The following is a 19,786-nucleotide window of genomic DNA, read 5'->3' as shown; positions in this document are numbered from 1 at the left end:
CCTCCTAAAATGTAATAATGTGCTTTCTGAGAATGCACAGTTTGACTCCGCTGTTCTCGTTCTTCAGGCCTACCCGTCTCTGAAGCCTCTGGCCTCCTGGGTGTCAGACCTGCTTCAGAGGATCAATTTCCTACAGAGATGGATCTCTAACGGCATTCCACCTGCGTTCTGGATTAGCGGCTTCTTTTTCCCACAGGCTTTTCTCACCGGAACCCTCCAGAATTATGCCCGTCGCTTCGGCACCTCAATTGACACGATTGGATTTGACTTTGAGGTCAGACTGTAGGCTGCCTCACTAGCAGCAATGTTTTAAAGAACAGTCTTACAGATGTAGAACATTGCTTCATATCTGTATGTATATAAAGTGCTACATTCATAATGACTTTAACCCCCACCCCAACCCTAACCCAGGTTTTCACTGGTCTTGACCTACTTTTTTGTGATGATTTATCCTTCAGGTATTAGTGAAGTCAGTGTCAGAGATAACAGAAACACCAGACACAGGCTGCTACATTCATGGTCTATTCCTGGAGGGGGCTCGCTGGGATAACAAGGCAGGTCAGCTCGCAGAGTCCAGACCCAAGGAGCTCTACACCCAAATGGCCGTCATCTGGCTGATCCCCAAACCCAACCGAAAGCCTCCAGCCTCAGGGATCTATGTATGCCCTATCTACAAGACACTCACACGAGCTGGTCAGTATATAGAGGAGTGATATAGATTAGTATAGAGATTATAAGAAATAATATAGATTAATTTGAGTTTTTTGTAAATTTGTGAGGAAAAAACAAAAGAAAAGTCCATGTTTGTGAAACTCTGGCTCAGGTTATGATCTGTAGTCAGTAGGTGTGCCGTCATAGGTTTGTGCGTATCCCTGTTTGCTGGTTTTATTACTCACCCAAAATAGACTCCAGTGAGGGTCTAATTTCATGAAGCATCTGAAAGTGCAGCTCAGTTTTTTCCACTCGCAATGCCAACGTCTTGGCACCTTAGGCTGCTCACAAATCCTTCCTTCAGTGTAGCAATGAAAAAACAGAAATGGTTTAAAACACTTTTGTCTTTAAGTCACTGAAGTGCTCTGTGTGCTTTTGCAGGGACTCTGTCCACCACCGGCCACTCTACGAACTATGTGGTGTCATTGGAGTTGCCAACACATCACACCCAGAGGCACTGGGTCAAACGGGGTGTTGCACTCATCTGTGCACTGGACTATTGAACGAGAAATTAGTTATTATTAGTTATTGCTGTTAGTTATTGGTTATCTACTTTAATCTATCTAATAAACTGTTCACAAGCAATATCCTCTGTGTTTATTTACCATCACGAAAATCACTTGGTAATTGGATCCTTTTTTGTGTGTATTTTCTGCACAGCCAAATATACAACCGTTATTACCACTGACTAGTTTCACCTCCCCGCAGCGCTCATTTGATGCTTGAATATCCGTCCTGCTCCTTTAAGGCGGCCGCGTAGGTCAGTTGAGAAATATGACTTGACTGAAGGAGGGTGGCGCTTAAACTACTGTGACAGCGACTGGCCATGTGAATGCAGCTGAAGGAGTTATCAGCGGGAAACCGAGATCAACAGATAATCGTCACCACTGCCTCTTTTTTTTTTTTTTTACCCCCAAACACGTCTGACTGGAATTTTCTTAAATGGTTCATTTGCGCTCAAATTCTTTTTTAGATTTTCTCTCACGGGCCACCCCGGATCGCTAAAGTTCAGAGAGCTACATTTAAAGAATAGAATTATAGTGTAGTTTCCCCAAATGGACTCTGACTTGTAAGCCTGTGTGAAGATAGAGTGGAGTCACTGTGGTAGAGTCCGCACGGGACAGGCGGATGCGTTAGAGGTCTCAGCTTTACGCATTTACCGGAGGAGGGCTGGACTCATCGCGTTAATCCGGAGAGTTGCTCACAGTTTGTCCCTCTGTGCACCGCTGTTGACAGCAAGCCGGTGTAAAACATGCTGCAAAATGGAAACGGAAAGCAAAAAGCTCCGCAACCGCCAAATACTGGTGGGACAGAGTCAGACTCCACGGATGGCAACCCGAAACTGCAGCAAGAGCAGCCGGCAGTTCTCCCAGCCGCCGACAAGAAGGACGCAGAGTCCACACACTTCCCCATGCCCACTTACCCTAAACTGGAGATAAAGCGAAACGCGGTGACGGACGATTATAAAGTCTCCAATCAGGTTCTGGGCTTGGGGATCAACGGCAAAGTCCTCGAGTGCTTTAACAAGAAAACTGGAGAGAAGTGCGCGCTAAAGGTATCGAAGTCTCATGAGTATATCATAAATTGTCCCCGGCCCTCCTGTTGACACTCTCACAGTATAACTGCAGACTTTATAGCTTTTAAGCGATAACTCTAGATCATCCCAGCTGAAAGAACACCTGTTTCTGATACAAGTTTATCTCTCACTTTGTTTGGATGTAATAACATAGATGTCGACTGTCCAGACTGGTCAATCCATTTGGAAAAACAGGCGTCAGTCCATTATGTTGGATTATGGTGGTGTGTCTAGGTATTTATTTATATCACTTGCTGCTCCTCTAAATTTGATCCTAATCTAATGCAAGTATGGTTTAAATACCTAACTGTGTGGAAACACACATAAGGGTCCATAAGCTATCCTAAAGTGTTTGTTTGCACTGTGGGTTTAAAATATAAGAGTGGAAACTTGTGTAGACAAGAATCAAGAACTATGACCTTTATGGAAGTAGGATTTTCTTTTTCCAGGAACATGAAAGGTTAAAGGTTACTAACAAAACCAGTGTTTGACATAGACAGATAGATGAATAGACTGCTGGTTTTGCATGTATATATACCTACTGATCATACTGGGTTTGACATGCACTGTACATGCTTCTCCCCGAGCTCACATTCACTTATCTGGTGGTGTTTCCTGGAAGGTCAGCCCTTTGCAATCAGTTCCAAGTTAATGGGTGTGTGGTCACCTAGCCATAAAATATCACGTGATACACTGCTTCAAAGACACACGGACTGTGATGGTGACACTTTATTCTGGGAGCGGTAGAAACCTTCACACTCATCTGCACACATGCACAGGTCGTCAGGTTTTCACCTGTCACCACTGGTCCACAGACCCGGAGAGATTTACTGGCTTACAGTAATCCATCTGGATCTGAGCTGCCAGCCAGGCAGCAGTGTCAAAAGGAGAGCATACCCAAAACTTTGGGATAGAAACTAAAGCTAAAGATTTAAAAATGAGATAAACTGCAGCAGGAAATTGAATATTACAAAAAAAAGATAGAATGCCAAAATCAGAAAGGGGATACTTTTCTTGATAGCATCATGGGTGGGACCGGTAAAGAAAACAATTCTGCTTAGAAATATGAGCAGAAAGAATTACTTAAAATGAAAAAGACTTCCGATGCGGAAAAAATCTTCAGGCAAAATGCTAATCTGAATCCAGCAAGTTTTTGTCTTTTGTCAGAAGTAATGACAGAACTGAAACACACAAAGAAAGTTTTGTGTCTTTTAATGTTCTGCCAAAAGACTGTGTGTGTGTCACTGCAACCACACTGTTCCGTAGGGGAAAGCCGGCAATAGATCGCTGTGACCCAAGTAGAGAGGGAACGCATCACATTAAGCCTCTGACCATCTTCTTCTCTCTGAAGATCTGTTAAAAGGTGTTAAGAGACGGCAGAAGAAACACTTCTGATGGCTCAGTCTGTCTTCTCTATTGTAGCTGCTGCAGTTTTTCTTTTGCACTGTGCTTGTTCATACAGCCGTTTATGTAAATTTGATTAATTTTGTTATGTCAAGTTAAATAGTGAGTAAAAGTAAACAGAAGCTAGACTGATGTAGAGTCGGATGACCGGCCCATTGGGTTTTTAAATTAAGTGTTGCTCTGAGCGCTGAATGTAATAGATGGCTATGGCTTTAATCTACTTTGCAGCAGTGCTTGAACAAAGCCATCCTTTCAGTGTAATGCAGTTAAAGTTATCTTGGTTCTTTTAACTTGGATTTTTCTTACTTAACAGCAGGGGATGGGAGAGAGAGCCCTGTGCTGTTTGGATGCGTTAGTGACCTCCACCATTAACTGCTTAGACAGAAGTACAAATGATTGTTCCACTTAAGAGAACATTGGGCCTTTTCGAGTGAAGCTAAATGGCCTGCAGGCCTGTTTTACTCATAGTCAAAATCTTATCAATGGCTTTGGGTTCTGTGGTTATCACTTTGGCACACTTGTTGCACAAATGAGTGTGTTTCAGGGTGTAAATTATCCAAACCATAAAGGAAATGCCCACTGTTTTGGTTAAAGGCAGCTCCAAAAAAGACTTTTGTTTTGAAAGTTTCTGTAAGATCTCATAGGTTAGGGTTAAGCTCCCTCCAACAAGTTAATCAGTCTCTGGGGTCCTCTTGAATGAATTGAAGGATTTAGGCTTTTAAACCTCATCAACCCAACAGAGCTGGAAGTGTCTTGTTGGGATCACTCTGATCACTCTGTACCTTTACAGCACAGAGGAACTTTATGTTTTCATTGCTTCACTTCCACTTTCTATATGCAAAAATGCATTGTGAGTATTTTTATACTTGAGCAGTAGAAGTCTTCTAAGAGGTGGCTGTGAGCACAGGTCATCTGCATCCTTGGGCAAGATACTGAACTGAAGTTCCCTTGATGTGTTCATCAGAGTGTGAATGTCAGACAGAAAGCAAAGTGTGTGAATGACTGAGGTTCAAGTAGAAAAGCACTATAGAAGAAAAAGGCCATTTACAATTTTGAGTGAGTTTTTCAGGCTTTTTAAATCATTATAAAGAAAAAAAAAGTGATTCTAGAATTGGTATCATCAGTCTGTGTATCACTTTGGTCCAAAAGCAAAAGAAACAACCCAACAAATCTTTGATGTTCTCTGAATATGAACATGTTAGGATTGCTGACATTAGTATTTAGCACTTACACAGTCTCCTGCTTTCTAGACCACTTTGCTGTAGCCTTTATGAGCAGATCTTTATTGGCAGATGTTGTAAAGATAAACCACATTTTTATGAAGATATACAGACCAGCACTTTGAAATTCACTAATATTTAATAGAGTGTAAACATGTTCGAGCAATTAAAGTGTGTTTGTGTGTGTGCGCGTGTGTGTGTGTTAACCAAGGTTCTGTGGGAGGCAGCATGTGGTTAAATTTAGTGGGCGTTATCAGCTAAAGGTGTGTGTCTCAGTGTTTCTTAAGCTTCTCCTGACACAGATCTGATTCGTCTGAGTGTCGAGTCATCGTTGACTGGTTTACGTGCCCTTTCAAATAAGAACAAAATCCTCCTGAAGATTAACTTAGTCCTTCCTCTGCAACCCTTTTTATGTTTTACTACAGTGCTACAGGCCCCTTTTTATTAGAGCCGATTCTGTTTCGCTGCAGGAAATTAAGGAAACCAGCTCATAAACTATCTGCTCTTGATTGGAGTCATAAAGCTATAAATTACATAGCAAAAGCAAAACCTGCCCACTGCTCCGCTTAAAGTCAAGGCAAGTGGGCGAGGGTGAGCAAAATAGGACACATGTAGTAGCAGATCAGACACCGGAAACCCTCAACTTCTTCTTTTAACACACTGCCGTCCTCTGAACCCTTTGCTTCCTCTTTGACATTAGCAAGCAAAAAAAGATAGAGGAAAAAAAGGCGCTACACAGATGAGCTGTTTCTTTCCGGCATTTTGGAGTTTCCAAGAAATTTCATGTTTACCCACCAGCTGAATCCAATTTGCTCGGGTAGAGCCTTGCGAAAGTCACCTGCAACACACCACAGATTTATGTATGTGTGTCTGTCATACGTCAGTGAGTCAAACTCTGTGTGTGTTGTGTATTCCAGGCGCAGTCTGTAAGCAGACCGGCCTTGTGAACAACAGGGGATAGCTCCATCACTGTCACATCCAAAAATACCCCTTGACTGTGTGCTATGTCAAAGTCTGTCACCTGCTTTGTACGTCTGTGTGTGTGTGTGTGTGTGTGTGTATGTGTGTGTGTCTGCTGTATTGCAAACTGTGTGAGTACCCGGCTATTCCAGTATTCCAGTATTTATAGGCATCAGTTCTTATACTGACATTAGAGCTTGAACTACCAATCCACTTACAGTCGTTTTGAAAAGAAAGTACCCTCTTTCCGTGCTTTGGTTTTACATAACAACAAAAAAATCATCTGATTCTCACCAGTTGTTAAAACTATTTAAATGCCACCTCAAAGGAGGAACAGCACGCAGCATGAGATTATAAATCATTACTTATTAAACAATAGCTAAGCTAAAATATGGAAGTTGTGTAAGAGACTAAGCACACCTCACGATTCAGTAGCTTGTAGAATCACCGTTAGCTGCAGAAACCTTAAATAATGGTTTTCTGTATGAGTATCAGTCTCTCACATCTTTGTGAATGAATTTTGGCCCACTTTCTTTGCAATGTTATGGGTATTTGTTTATGCACAGCTCTCTTAGGGTCATGCCACAGCCTTTGCGTCAGGTTTATCTGGACTTTGACTGGGTCAACACCTTGCTTCTTTTCTTTTTCAGTCATTCTGTCGTGGATTTGCTGCTGTGCTTGGGATTAAAACAGTATCATTGACCCAGTTTAGCCCAAGCTGTAGTTGTTGCACAGACGCCCTCACCTTTGAATTTAAAGTACTTTGGTATACAGAGGAGTTCACGGTTGACTCAATGAGTGCAAGGTACCCAGGTCCTGTGGCTGGAAAGCAAACCAAAATCATCACCCCCTCCACCACCGTGCTCGACAGTTGGTGCGGGGTGTTTGTGCCGATGTGCTGTGTTTGGTTTTCACCAAACGTAACACTGTGAAATATGGCGCAACATCTCCACATTGGTTTGTTCATATGAAACTTTGCAGTGCTAAGAAATGCTGCAAATGTTCCTTTTAGATTGAAGAGGCTTTTTTTCCCCAGTCACCTCTCAAAAAAGCCATATTTGTTCAGTCTTTTTCTATTTGTGCTGTCACAAACTTTAACATTTAACATACCAACTGAGGCCTGTGGAGTCTGAGGTATAACTGCATTGTCTGACCTTGGGGTCAATTTGATGTCTTGAATGTTTTCCAGTTGTGAGTAGGGATGGGTATCGAAAACCGGTTCTTGTTGAGAACCGGTTCCCACTGTTTCAATTCCTTGGAATTGTTTGCCATTTTTGCAAACGATTCCCTTATCGATTCCAGTCGCCCCGAATGACGTCACCACGTTGCGGAGCGTCATTTACCTGGCAGGAAACACGGCGCGTAAGCGGCTCAAACGCTCAAAAGTTTACGAGAACGGATGACAACAGGGCAACTTGCAATACTTGCAAAGTAGATACTTCATTTAAGGGAGGAAACACTACGAATATGCAAAAGCATTTGCTCACAAAACACGTGATAACCTTAAATGAATGTCATGTTTTTAATTCCGCTCCGGACTCGTGAATCTCAACCCAGCAGCAGCGGTAACGTTTGCACGTCCTCTCCCGTTAATGCGGCAGGTAAATAATCAACTAACAGTGCATATTATGTTAGCGCGATCTGCCTTATTACAAAACCTGCCATTACTGTGCATTTAGGTGACCATGATGAGACAGACAGACAGAGTCTGGCTGGCTCAGATGCTGGCAGTTCTCGCTGCAGTCTACCGGTAGCGTCTCCTTTCAGGCCAGGATAGACGAATGTCACCGAGCAGTTACTAAGTTTGTGGTAAAAGGCTTGAACTAGTGTTGCCAACTCCTCAGTAAGGAAAATCGCTATTGGCTGTCCTAAAAGTCGCTAGAAGTCGCTAAATGATGTCATCGCCTGATTTGCATAATTGGTCATGCTAATCTAATTGTAACCCATGTTGTTGGAGAGAGAAATAACATCGTGGAAGAGACATAAAGTGAGTAAAAAACTTCCTAAATGCATTTAGTTTATTTAGAACTACAAATTAAATTTATTTTAGCAATTATTGTTTTTTTTAATGTCACAATTCCAACCCTGCTCCTTTACCCGGGCTTGGACCGGCAAAAGTGACCTGAAATAGGCACTCTGGTGGAGTTACTTTGTGTGTGTGTTTATAAGTAGTTTTAAACCTTGTGATCCACAAAACAGCATACGAGTAAAAGAAGAACTGACTGCGTTACAGCACCCACTGCTTGTTGAGAGTAAAATCGATACGCGCTTTCACGTCCTTTTTTTAGCGACCTTTTTTCTAAAAAAAAGTCGCTAAGGGGTCTGAAAACTCGCTAAATATAGCGACAAAGTCGCTAAGTTGGAAACACTGGCTTGAACCCATTTGCCACAGCAGATGCCCCCAATTTTAGGTAAGTGAATGTGTTTAATTGTAGGCAGGGACATTACTGGATATTCTTGTGTAATTGCTACTGAATAATTTATGTTATGCTTTGTTATTGCTACAGAAGAAGATTTATTTTATTATTTTACATTTACAATTTTTTTTCCTGGGGACCCTGTGACACCCATTGAAGAGCCGTAGGCTGGATCTCTTAAGATCTCACTGTTGGGTTTGTAAGGCCATGTTACTCCTAAATTTCTATCTTGTTCAAAGAGAAGATATAAAACAAAGTTCTAAGCTAATCGAACTTAGTGTTCTCCTTTTTTAAAAAGAATCGATAAGAGAATCGATAAAGAATCGAATCGTTAAACAGAATCGAAAATGGAATTGGAATCGTGAAAATCTTATCAATACCCATCCCTAGTTGTGAGTAATCAGATTAAAACCAAAACTGATGAGCAACAAGATCACTCGTGATGTCTTGACGTTGTGTAACACACACCTGAATGGTGCAGACCAGAGAACTGCCAAAAATCATCTGCTTTTATAGCATTGAATGCATCTGCCTAGCAACACCTGGCTCATACTTACCCTCTTAACTCCTTTGTAAGCAGTAGGGATGTACTGCTCACTGCTTTTACAGTTTTTGACTGACCTTTTGTTAAAAAAAATAACAACACAGTGTAATATATCATGTAATTTTTTCATACAAGAGCGTATTTGCCAAATTTTTAGACCCACATATGTCTTGACATGTAAAACCTAAGACGATGTTGATTATTTTTACCATCAACGTATTTAGTATTGATTCATCTACTTATCAGCTTGGCTCATGTATATCACATTATGCAGAAAAAAACAAAAATTGCTTTTGTTTTTTTGTTTTGTTTTTTAAAATGTTTTTATAAAATGATGCTGCTGCTGTGTTACACTACACCAAAACTATCCATGTTAAAGTTGAATGACTCCTCATAAATGATTATATAACGTGACATGATCTGTCCTTCTCTCTGCGTCTCTCCCAGATTCTCTATGATAGTCCCAAAGCGAGGCGAGAGGTGGAGCTCCACTGGCGAGTGTCAGGAGGGCCGTACATCGTTCGCATCCTGAGCCTCTATGAGAACATGTATCACGGGAAGAAGTGCTTGCTCATCATCATGGAGTGGTAGGATCTCACCAGTCAGTTAGCACTTCCTTGAATCAAACACTTTCTCTGTACTTTCATATTTAAAGCTTTTCTTAAAAAAACAACAGTGTCTTGAAACTTAGAGCAAGTCTGCTCTCTTTTTGTTGAAAGCATGACATTAAAGAAGTTTTCATTCTGTAGGACGTAATGATGAATCAGTATTTTAATGTGAAAAAGAGCTCGGAGTGGGTACAGAGTCCCATAAGTCACAGCTCCGAGTAAGATGACGCCCTTTGAATAAATGACAACATAACAAAGTGAAAGATTAAAAATAACAAGCTAAAGTTGCCTTGCATCATTTTTACAGCTTACACTTTTGCTTTTTCTCTCTCTCTCTTTTTTTTTAACCTTGCTTCATGACAAACAAAGAAAATGAGCTCAGCAGTGATTAAGGTCTTACAACATGCCCACATGTTTTTCCAACAAGATACTATCAACGCTGTTGTGACACTGTAACTGCACAGATAACAGCAACTCAAGCTCAAAGTGTTAGTTGGGCTAAATATAAACAGAATTAAGAGGCCGTCCTGTATATGGTCTCCTTCTGTCAAATAATAACATTAGTTCTTTACTGAGGTTAGGTTAGGATAGAGCCGGGCACACGCTTACGTCATCTGTGGATTTTATTTGAAATCAGAGATTACATCACCTTTCAGCACAGCCGGTGAAGCCATTCCCACGAACGTTATGCAGACGTCACGGCAGCCATGTTGACACGAAGTAACACAGGTGTTACCGGTGTCATTAACCAGGGAGTCTGATTTGTTTACGAGCCTTAATTATGTGATTAGTAACACCTGCGTTTTCCAGCTACGTCATGTCACATGGCCGCTGGGAGAAAAGGGTCTATTTTTTTTTAAATATGTAGAACACATGTTTAGTTACATAATAAGCTCTGCCCCACTGAGCCATAGTGACCTTTAACTTTATACAAGTTAAAGGTCAGTTATAAGAGCTGCTGCTCTGAAGCTGACATAGAGACAGAATTTCATCTGGGCTTCATGTGTCATGACAAACTGTTTGTAATGAATTCAACGCTATTGCTAAACAGTCTGTGTGTTTGTGTAAGTGTGTGTGTGTGTGCGTGTGTGTGGTTCAGGTATTACTCATGTTGTGGGGAAGTGTTTTCCTTATAAGGACAAAAACACTTGTCTACATATGGTGACTGTCCAAGTCAATGCATGTTGTAAGGTAGGAGAAGGTTAAAGGTTTGGAAAGTAGCTACAGTTAAGGTGAATATGAGTGAAGGACGCATAACTGTGTGTGCTTTGACACATGTTTGAACTCTGGACTTTTTATTTCTCTAAGGGAGAAAATGTGAATAATTCAGAGGAAAAAAAAAGGAACTCCATAGGCATGACACCTTTGCTCAGTATGTGGGAATTTTAAAGAGTGATTGTCATCACCGCATTGACTGACATGGCAGGTGTTTGTTATATGTGCGTAGTGACCTTGACGGTACACACACAGCGAGAGAATGTCTGCTGCTTCCTGTATGAAGGAAGTTGCTCGGCTCGCTGTGGGTAGCTTAGCAGCTCCCGTTCCTCCTTCAGCTCTCAGTTCATTTGTGATCCACAAGAAGCGTGCTGGAGTAAGTGCGCTTACTTAATGCAATTATGGAGACATTTTTCCAAAGAACTCAAGGTGGAGTTTCAGGTATCAGTGATTCTCTATATCACACAATGAAAGTGGAGAGTGGGAAGCATCTGGCTCAAGATGTTTTTGGTAGTGAGTCTCTGAACGTTTCTCAGATATAAAATGAAACCAAACGTTTATGTTATTGCAAAATAACCTCTTATTGTGCTGCTAAGTCATTAATGACACTACAGAAGTGACAAATAGTGTTTATATCACTGCAAGATGAATTAATAATGGCACACTCATTCAGTATAAACACAGTTTTGTTTAGTAGGACTTTGGTGTTTTTCCCTTCTTCCTGTTTTTAAACTGTCTCAGTTTCACTTTCACTCAGTATTTTTATTATTTCACTTACCGTTTCGTCACAGAAGAAACTCCAAAAGATTTAGCAGTGTGAGTAAATAGTTCATAATTAAGTAAAAGAATCCCCCCTTTAAAAAATAACACTAGTAGTTTAAAATAATCCTGGTGCTTTTGCTTTGGGGGAAGACCAACATTTCTTTTGGTCTTCCTTTCCTTTACTGATGGAAAAAAATGCTCCCAAATTTTGGTGTAAAGGCAAGCAGGTCTTTAATGATCTCTAATGTGTAATTTACAGACAACCTTACATGGACAGGCTCCTGCAGCAGAGCTCTAGACTCCTGTCGTCTGATCAGGGTCACCCATCTGTTCCACACACTTATTTTAAAACCAGGCGTGATCACACTTTAGACCCTTAACTTTGGAACAGCCTTCCTTATCAGGTTGGCTGATGGTTGGCTCTGTGGTTTGTTTGAATCTTTTGTCTGTTATCTGTGGCTTTTTGTATGCAGGATTGAATGAAAGGCTGTGTGCTTGACTCTGTACAAATATGTACACTTATTTTTAAAGCCTTTTTATCCCAACTGTGAAGCACTTTGTAAAAGTGGTACACGTGTACTAACAGAAATGTGGGTACTATTCTATAATACACTGATCCCTGTTCTCTCCCTGCTTGTCTATGTGTCCAGTATGGAGGGAGGAGAGCTGTTCAGCAGAATCCAGGCCAGAGGAGACCAGGCGTTCACTGAAAAAGGTGAGGACTGATGGAGGGCAGACTCCACGTGATGGATACACAGCAACGGTGACGTGTTAACTAGTTAAAGCGAGCTCTCTTTCATCTGTGCCTCCTGTTGTTTTAACACTGGAATTGCTTCTGGTTTGAGAGAGTCTGCTTACCTGTTTTTCCTCCCAGAGGCATCAGAGATTATGAGGGACATCGGCACGGCCATCGATTTTCTCCACAACATTGATATCGCGCACAGAGACATCAAGGTACGCAGAGATGAAGTTCAGTGCCCAAATCGTGAAGCATGTGATGTCATGTCTGGGTAGTTTGGTGAAAGCTTGGTTCACTTGTTTTCCTCTGCTGCTTCCACCTCCAGCCAGAGAACCTGCTGTACACAAGTAAAGAGAAAAATGCGGTCCTCAAACTGACAGACTTTGGCTTTGCAAAGGAGACCACGCTGCATAATCCTTTGCAGACTCCTTGTTATACTCCGTACTATGTGGGTAAGATGTCTTACTTTGTCCCGGGATGGGTTTGGGCCATATTAACAAATGAGCCAGATGTTTCAAAATGACAGTAATAAGCTGCTGAGTCACTTTTTGCCTGTGCCCTAATCTCCACTGTTATATTGTTTGTACGTGTGTATTCCTGTTGATAAGCTCCCGAGGTTCTGGGTCCAGAGAAGTACGACAAGTCATGTGACATGTGGTCTCTGGGCGTCATCATGTACATCCTGTGAGTACTGTCTTTGTGTGGAGGCCAGTGCTGATTTCACCACAGATGTTATTGTACGGCGCATGTATTTGTATTTGGATATTGTTACAAGAAGCGCTGCTTAATTTTATTACGTTTTTAAATGGTCGTCATCATTACGGCTTGTTTGTCTCTGCAGATTGTGCGGCTTCCCTCCGTTTTACTCGAATACAGGCCAAGCCATTTCTCCTGGGATGAAGAGGAGGATCAGGATGGGCCAGTATGAATTTCCTAATCCAGAGTGGTCGGAGGTGTCACAGGAAGGTGAGGAACTCAAACTAAAACACTGTCAAACAGCATATTAGCTTGCAGCCATATAGGCAACGAGCACACATAGTTACCGTTAGGTCTATTTGTTTTTAGACAAGGACAGTTTTTGTAGGGTTGCCTCTTTACACCAGCACAGTGGATTTTAAATCAAACAGATGATTTAAGTGCAGATTTACAGCTTTGACAAGGGGTTTGATGAAAATTATATAATATATAAAATTTTGTATAAACTATTTAGAGATTTAAAGCCATTTTTTCTGCTTAGTCTGCCATTTTCAGAGGTTCAACTGGACAAAGTAGCATAATTTTAAATAAAAGGATTTTTTTTTATACTTGGATAAAAAACCTCTGCAGTCAGATACTTTTTGAAGTCTAGAAACCACAGACCAAATGTTGTGCTTCCTATCTTAAGATGCTCTGCGAGGCCTTTACTGCAGCCTCCTTCAGTTGCTGCTTGTTGAGGTTGAGATCAGCTGACCGACTTGGCCATTGAAAAATATCCGATCTCAAACGGAGGGTTGTTTATAAAAAACAAAACTAAAATTTTCTAAAATTACTGTAAATTCCTTAGACGTGTCAAATTAAAGCCACTGTGCTGTTTAAGAGATGCAAAATTCATAAACATGTTTCATTCTTCAAAAATGTACAAATTTTCTACAACTTTTAATTTTGTATGGCAGCAAAAAAAAAGTCTGTATGTAGCTTTCCTCTGTTTAATCCATATGAATAGAAACTCCTGTAGGCTAAACATCTGAGCTTTTGTGAGAGAATTACAAAAAAAACAATTTTAATATATTTGTCTTTTTATTGTAAACATTTGCAGGTTTTACAAATGTTTGCAATCATGTGTGACACAGCAGTGTTTATCTGCATTCATGCATGTATGGCCTGCTTGTCTGCTCTCTATTGTCAGAAACAGGAAACCTTAAACAGCAGGGGCTGCACTCAGGCCAATTCTGCAGATTTACTAAATGTCAATGTATGTCAAGTTAAGATATTATCATACAGAAACATTTTCGAGAATCATATACAGCAAGATATAATCTTGCCCCAGTTTGCATCTCGCTGTTATATAAACTTTACTTACAGTGTGGTTAAAAAGTATTTGGCCCTTCTTGGTTTCTTAGTTTTGTGTATATTTGTGTATATGTGTATATTTTCACAATTAAATGTTTCAGATCATAAAAAATGTAATATTAGAGAAAGATAACCCACGTAAATAAAAATGCAGTTTTTAAATGATGATTATTTTTATTAAGGGAAAAAATACTATCCAAACCAACCTGGCTGTGTGTGAAAAAATGATTCCCTCCCTTGTTAAATCTTGAATTAACAGTGAATGATAAATGATGAACCACATTTCTTTAGAAAGCTGAGTTTAATTTCACCCGTCACACCCAGGCCCGATTGCTGCCAGACCTGTCGAATCAAGAAGTCGCTAAAAGAGAAACTGCCTGACAAAGTGAAACAAGCTAAAAGATCTCAAAAAGCAACATTTCATGCCATGACCTAATTTAAAAAGTCACTGACAACTATCAGGCTTAGAAAGGTTACACAGCAAAATCTCCAGTGTTAAATTGACACTAGAGAGTGTCTATATGGGTCCACCAAAATGGGTGTTAAATATAACACTGTTGAGTGTTAAATGAACACTTTTGACAGTGTTATATTTTTTTAAAGTAACCTAGTCAGTTTTGAAGATTAACAATGACCAACACTGAGCAGTGCTGATTTTCTAACACTGGAAAATAACTCAAAATGTTAGAAATTTTCAAAAAAAAGTCTTCAGGCCTCACGTGCCTCAGTTAAGGTCAGAGTTCACGAGGCATCTATGGGGGAGGTCCAAGGAGAAAACCACTGCTGACCAAAAAAAAAACCTCACAAGGGCTCATCTCACATCTTCATCTTGATTATACCCAAGGCTTTGACTTGGGTATAAGTCTGGACTGACGAGACAAAAGGTGATCTGGGCGACTTGCTGTACCTGATGGAACCGTGAATTCTGTTCTACCACAAAATCCTGAACTGTAGCCATCAGTTTATGCCCTGAAGCTCAGGTGCACAGCAGGACAGAGGTCCGTAAAAAAAACAGCAAGTCTACCTGTGAATGGCTCAAAAAACCAAAATGAAGGTTTTGAAGTGGTCTAGTCAAAGTGGACTGAAATGTGATTGAGGTGCTTTGACCTTAAACAGGCGGTTCGTAGTCGAAAACCCTCCAATGTGACTGATTTAAAATAATTCTCCAAAGATGAGTGGGCCAAAATCCTACACAAACACTTGATTGCAATTCTTCCTGCCAAGGGTAACACAACCAGTTATTAGGTTTAGGCGGGGATTACTTTTTCAGATATAGCCAGGTAGTTTGGGATTCTTTCCCCAATAAATCTTGTTCTAATGTTGAATATTCTGTCCATTGTCACCGTCTCTTTAAATTGCATCCAGTGTTAAATATGTGGCTCCGTTTGCTCCAGTGACTCCTTCTTCTTCTTGGTATTATATTTAAACTCTGCTCTGACCTTTGATTCAACCTTAACCAATTTGTAATGATGCAAATTAAAGTTACAAGGGGTTGTTTTTTTTAGCATAATATCCCTGAGTAATATTTTCCTTTTCCTTCACAGTGTGCTGTTGAAAGTACTTTGACTCACAGAAAATGCACCAGTGAAATATTTTGTTAATTCAATAAGTTTGGTTGTGGAAACATCAACAACTGGGGGGAAAACCTTTTTTTTTTCATATCAAGTCTTATTTATATACAGTACTGTGCAAAAGTCTTGAGCCACATGGGATTTCTTTATATTCCGCTTCCATGGAGCTAATTTCAGACAGTGGTACTGGGTATATTTTCAAAATTGATGTCAGAAAAGTCCAATTTTTAAATAGAATATTTAAAAATACCATCTGGAAAGCACCTATCTGGCAACAGCTTCTCTGTAAAGCATGACAGGGATCCCAAATGCACTGATAATAGATAATAGAAAGACACATAAAACACTATCAGTCTGTTCTCCCCAGAGCCTGAACCTCGAGACTAATTGAAGAAATTACAAGAAAGCATGCCTAAGAGTTCAGCCTTTGTTAAAGAATAAAGGTGGCCATGCAAAATATTCACTTTGATGGTTGTTAAAACTGTAAAAACTCTGTTTTTGCCTTATATCCTGTATTTCCCTGTACATTTGCCCATGTTTCAGCAAATCACAGCACATATTTTCAACTTATCTACCAATATATAAAACAATGAGACAAGCAGCTGTTTTAATAGTGACATTTGAATTCAACACATCAAAATCCACTATAAATAGGACATTTTATCTCCAAGGCAAACATCATGTGAAAAGTTGTAAACTTTGCATTGCCTTGTGTCTCCCAGCAAAAGATTTGATCCACCAACTACTGAAGACAGACCCTAACGAGAGAATGACCATCACCCAGTTTACGAACCACCCCTGGATCAATGTAAGCACCCGTACACGCCTCATCTACTGTTTCCTGCTCGTCTGTGCATCTGTTTGCTTACGTCCTCATCGGTGTTTGTGTTTTGACTCTGCAGCAGTCCATGATGGTTCCTTCCACTCCCCTGCACACCACACGGGTCCTGACAGAAGACAGAGAGATGTGGGAGGACGTGAAGGTCAGTAGCACGACAACATCGACCCCCTCTGGTCACATCTTGACATTACAGCTTGTTAATGATAGGCTGCTGAAATGTTCAGCTTGCGGTAGGGTTTCAGTTAACGTTGCAGTGGTTTATAGACCAGTATGGGGGAAAACTCCAAAAATATTGAACTGGTAACTTTCCAGAATGCATGAGAATGTCCCAGTTTACTCTGGTTTCTCTTGAAACCTCAAGCCTCCATGTACGCTCTGAAATGCACCTAAAGGCATACATATGATGTAATCAAGGCCGCTTACAATCACATCATTAAAAAGCTCAGAACCACAGAGGACATATACAACAATTTCAGCTGTTGGAGTAAAACCCTAACGACCTCTAAACAGATTTTCATGTGTGAAAACAGCAAAGTGGCCCTTTAAATATTCTAATGATGGAAATGTGAGGAAAACTGCCATCCTCATGTGTTTACATTCTTATTATCTCCTGACAACCAGCAGGGTGAAGAAGTGTTCGCAGTCTGTACAACTGTATGAGTTACAGTTTAATATTTAACCCAAACACACCTAAGCTTAGCTTACCTTTTGCCATTCCTGCATTTTTTCCTGATTTAAACTACTAAACAAAAGAAAACACCACTTCCTCATATCAAGTTCATTCAGCCATGCAGAAATGTACAAAATGTCTCACTTAGGCAATCACTTATTTTCAATCCCTGTAAATAACATGTGGAATGGCACATTCCTTCACAACAGCTGAATGAACAGGTTTGTCATGATAAGGTGTGAAAAGACCATTCAGCAAAATGATACGCTCACAATACACCACTGTTCGTTTCTGCAGTGGGTACTGGGTACAGCGTTGCATAAAAGGCCACTTCTCAAAAAGCAAAGAGTCAGGAGGGTACAGTCTTTATATTGAGCTTTATTCACAGTAAATGGAAAAGGTTTAGTTTTCTCTGAGGTCTGTTCTGACTCATTTTGAGTTCAGGCCTTTTTTTAAAATCATAAAAATATTTCCAGCCTGTTTCCTTTTTTCTTTCTACCTTTGCTTAGTTTTTTCCTGCTGCACAGATCTTGAACAGCCGCGAACTGCGTGGAAGCCTTTGCAGCGAAGATTTTGACATTATAGGAAACATCCTCCTTTGTTTCCTTTCTAAGAGTTGATGGTGTGAAAAATGACTAATGAGAGGATAGATGTCAGCTCTAATTATTTTGGGGTGGTGTAAAGCCTGGAAACAGCTAACCTGACACCATCCTACAGCAATAAATTCCACTTATCAGCACTTTTAAAGCTTCTCTGGTTAACATATCGTCTCTTTTTTTTAAAATTCATACCTATACTGATGTGTAAACAAAAAAAAGTTGCAGGCTCTTTGGGTTTTATGTCCTCACAGTTTCTTGACCAACACCTGCAACTGTTCCCTGCTGAGAAACAGTCCTCACTAAAACCGCAGCTTCTCCTTTTTATACTTTTTGTTTGGAAAATAAAAAGCAGACATATTGCGTTAATTCATTAGCTTTAGCGTGCTTGCTTGTTTTCTCCATTTTATGTCTTGACGTTATGCTAAGCTAACTGGCTGCTCTTTGGAAACATACATGTGCCACTGGTAAAAAAGCAAACGGTTTCCACATCCGTAAGCGCCAGCTAAATCCTCCAACATCTGCCTCTTCTCTCGCAGGAAGAGATGACCAGCGCTTTAGCGACCATGCGTGTGGACTATGACCAGGTGAAGATCAAAGATCTCGACACCTCCAGCAACCCTCTGCTCAACAAGAGGCGCAAGAAGGCCGCTGCGGGGGGCAAGAGTGGGTCCACGGTATGCCAGAGTCAGTGAGGCAAGGATGAGCTTTGGTGGAAGGTTCAAGAGGTGCTTTAGACTTCTGAGAGACTCAACTTCAAGCAAGTGCGCTCTAAAATAAGAGACATTAGGAACGCCAGAGTTAAACCTGGATATTTCGGGGACGTGGAGACGTGATATCACCTGTCTGTTGTCACCGCAGGCATCTCTGTTTTTAATTATTTTGTGTAATAATGTCTTTTCTTTTTTGGGGAGGGGGCTGGGCTGTTTGTAAGAGTACCTGTGTGTAGAGATATTTGTAGTGGTATACGTTGTGTATTTGAATGCTGGATTTACCTGTCTATGGTGTAACTATGCAGTTGTGTGCAGATCACACTCAAAGAAACTAACTGTGGACAGACTGTGAAACTAAAAGGCTCATTATTGTCTTTTGTCTTAATATCGTCCTTCGTTTGCTGCCTTCCTTTTAGGATTCAAAATCCTAAAATGTTAATAAAATGTAGCCTCCACAATCGCTTCCATCTGAGAAACTTTTTTTGTACAGAATCACTGCTGCAGATCAGTCTGGTGTCCTGTTAACAGAGCAGCACTCAGACTGTCAGCTTCCTGTAGCTGCAGTGGGCTAACGGCTGGTTGTGTTGCATTGGCAAGTTGTGTCAGTTTTCCTGAGAAATTTCTTATGTGTCACTGTGGTGATAAAATGCTTCCAGTAAATTGTGACTACAGTTTCTCTTTAAAATACAACCTTAGCAGGGAGAAAGGAAACCTCTTGGGTGAATCCACTTCACATAGATGCTAAGATTTTCCACGTGGTGGTTCTAAACACGCTCCTAAACTTAAAATAGAAGTTTTCGTGTGACAGACACGTTTCCTGTGGATGTGGCAACATTTTTCTTTTTTTTTGGTATCGTGTATTTCAGGCTTTGTCAGGCTGCTATTAATAGGAGCAGCGAAGTAGTTCTGTGGGACGCAGCCATCTGACATGTCATTCAACTGCAAAAGGTCAAAATTTTCATGTTTATGATTGCAACCTTTAGCCCACTTTGATCATGTGATGCCAAGAGTGTTAAGGGGACGCTGATCATAAAAAGCTACTTGGCTTTTCTGCCTTTGGGATGTTGCCGTACTGTCAGCAGGACTGCACAGCTCTTCTTCGGGCCTCTGTGAACGTAAGAAGTTTAGAAGTTCTGAGAATAAAACAATAAAGTCTCAGCTTTCCCCGAGTGAAATATCACAGCATATTC

At 40.6% G+C, this 19,786-nt stretch overlaps 2 protein-coding genes across 2 annotated transcripts in view; both read left to right on the top strand.

Moving 5' to 3' along the window:
* Positions 1 to 1,287, top strand: part of dnah1 (dynein, axonemal, heavy chain 1) — a 38,312-nt gene extending 37,025 nt beyond the window's left edge. Inside the window, exons 76-78 of the mRNA XM_085407797.1 lie at positions 68 to 274; positions 459 to 693; positions 1,093 to 1,287. Coding sequence (XP_085263923.1) covers positions 68 to 274; positions 459 to 693; positions 1,093 to 1,214 — 564 coding nt within the window. The 3' untranslated portion in view covers positions 1,215 to 1,287. The remainder of the gene's footprint in view (positions 1 to 67; positions 275 to 458; positions 694 to 1,092) is intronic.
* A 225-nt stretch (positions 1,288 to 1,512) lies between these two features.
* Positions 1,513 to 19,054, top strand: mapkapk3 (MAPK activated protein kinase 3). The gene is made up of 10 exons (XM_085405885.1): positions 1,513 to 2,266; positions 9,280 to 9,419; positions 12,068 to 12,132; positions 12,292 to 12,371; positions 12,482 to 12,608; positions 12,765 to 12,840; positions 12,998 to 13,122; positions 16,499 to 16,584; positions 16,679 to 16,759; positions 18,423 to 19,054. Exons 1-10 carry the CDS (start codon positions 1,964 to 1,966, stop codon positions 18,576 to 18,578), a joined length of 1,239 nt encoding a protein of 412 aa, XP_085262011.1. The 5' UTR covers positions 1,513 to 1,963; the 3' UTR covers positions 18,579 to 19,054.
* The last annotated feature ends 732 nt before the right edge of the window (positions 19,055 to 19,786 follow it).

The sequence above is a fragment of the Rhamphochromis longiceps genome, linkage group LG5 (assembly GCF_057381845.1).
Source record: "Rhamphochromis longiceps isolate RC_006_pf linkage group LG5, R_longiceps_female_GT1.1, whole genome shotgun sequence".
In the NCBI taxonomy this organism is placed as follows: Eukaryota; Metazoa; Chordata; class Actinopteri; order Cichliformes; family Cichlidae; genus Rhamphochromis; species Rhamphochromis longiceps.
This window is presented reverse-complemented; position numbering and strand designations above follow the sequence as displayed.

Coding starts and splice junctions, on each gene's coding strand:
- mapkapk3 (XM_085405885.1), top strand. CDS start 1,964: ATGCTGCAAAATGGAAACGGAAAGCAAAAAGCTCCGCAACCGCCAAAT. Junction 12,133..12,291: donor CCAGGCGTTCACTGAAAAAG/GTGAGGACTGAT, acceptor TTTTCCTCCCAG/AGGCATCAGAGATTATGAGG. Junction 12,841..12,997: donor GGCGTCATCATGTACATCCT/GTGAGTACTGTC, acceptor TTGTCTCTGCAG/ATTGTGCGGCTTCCCTCCGT.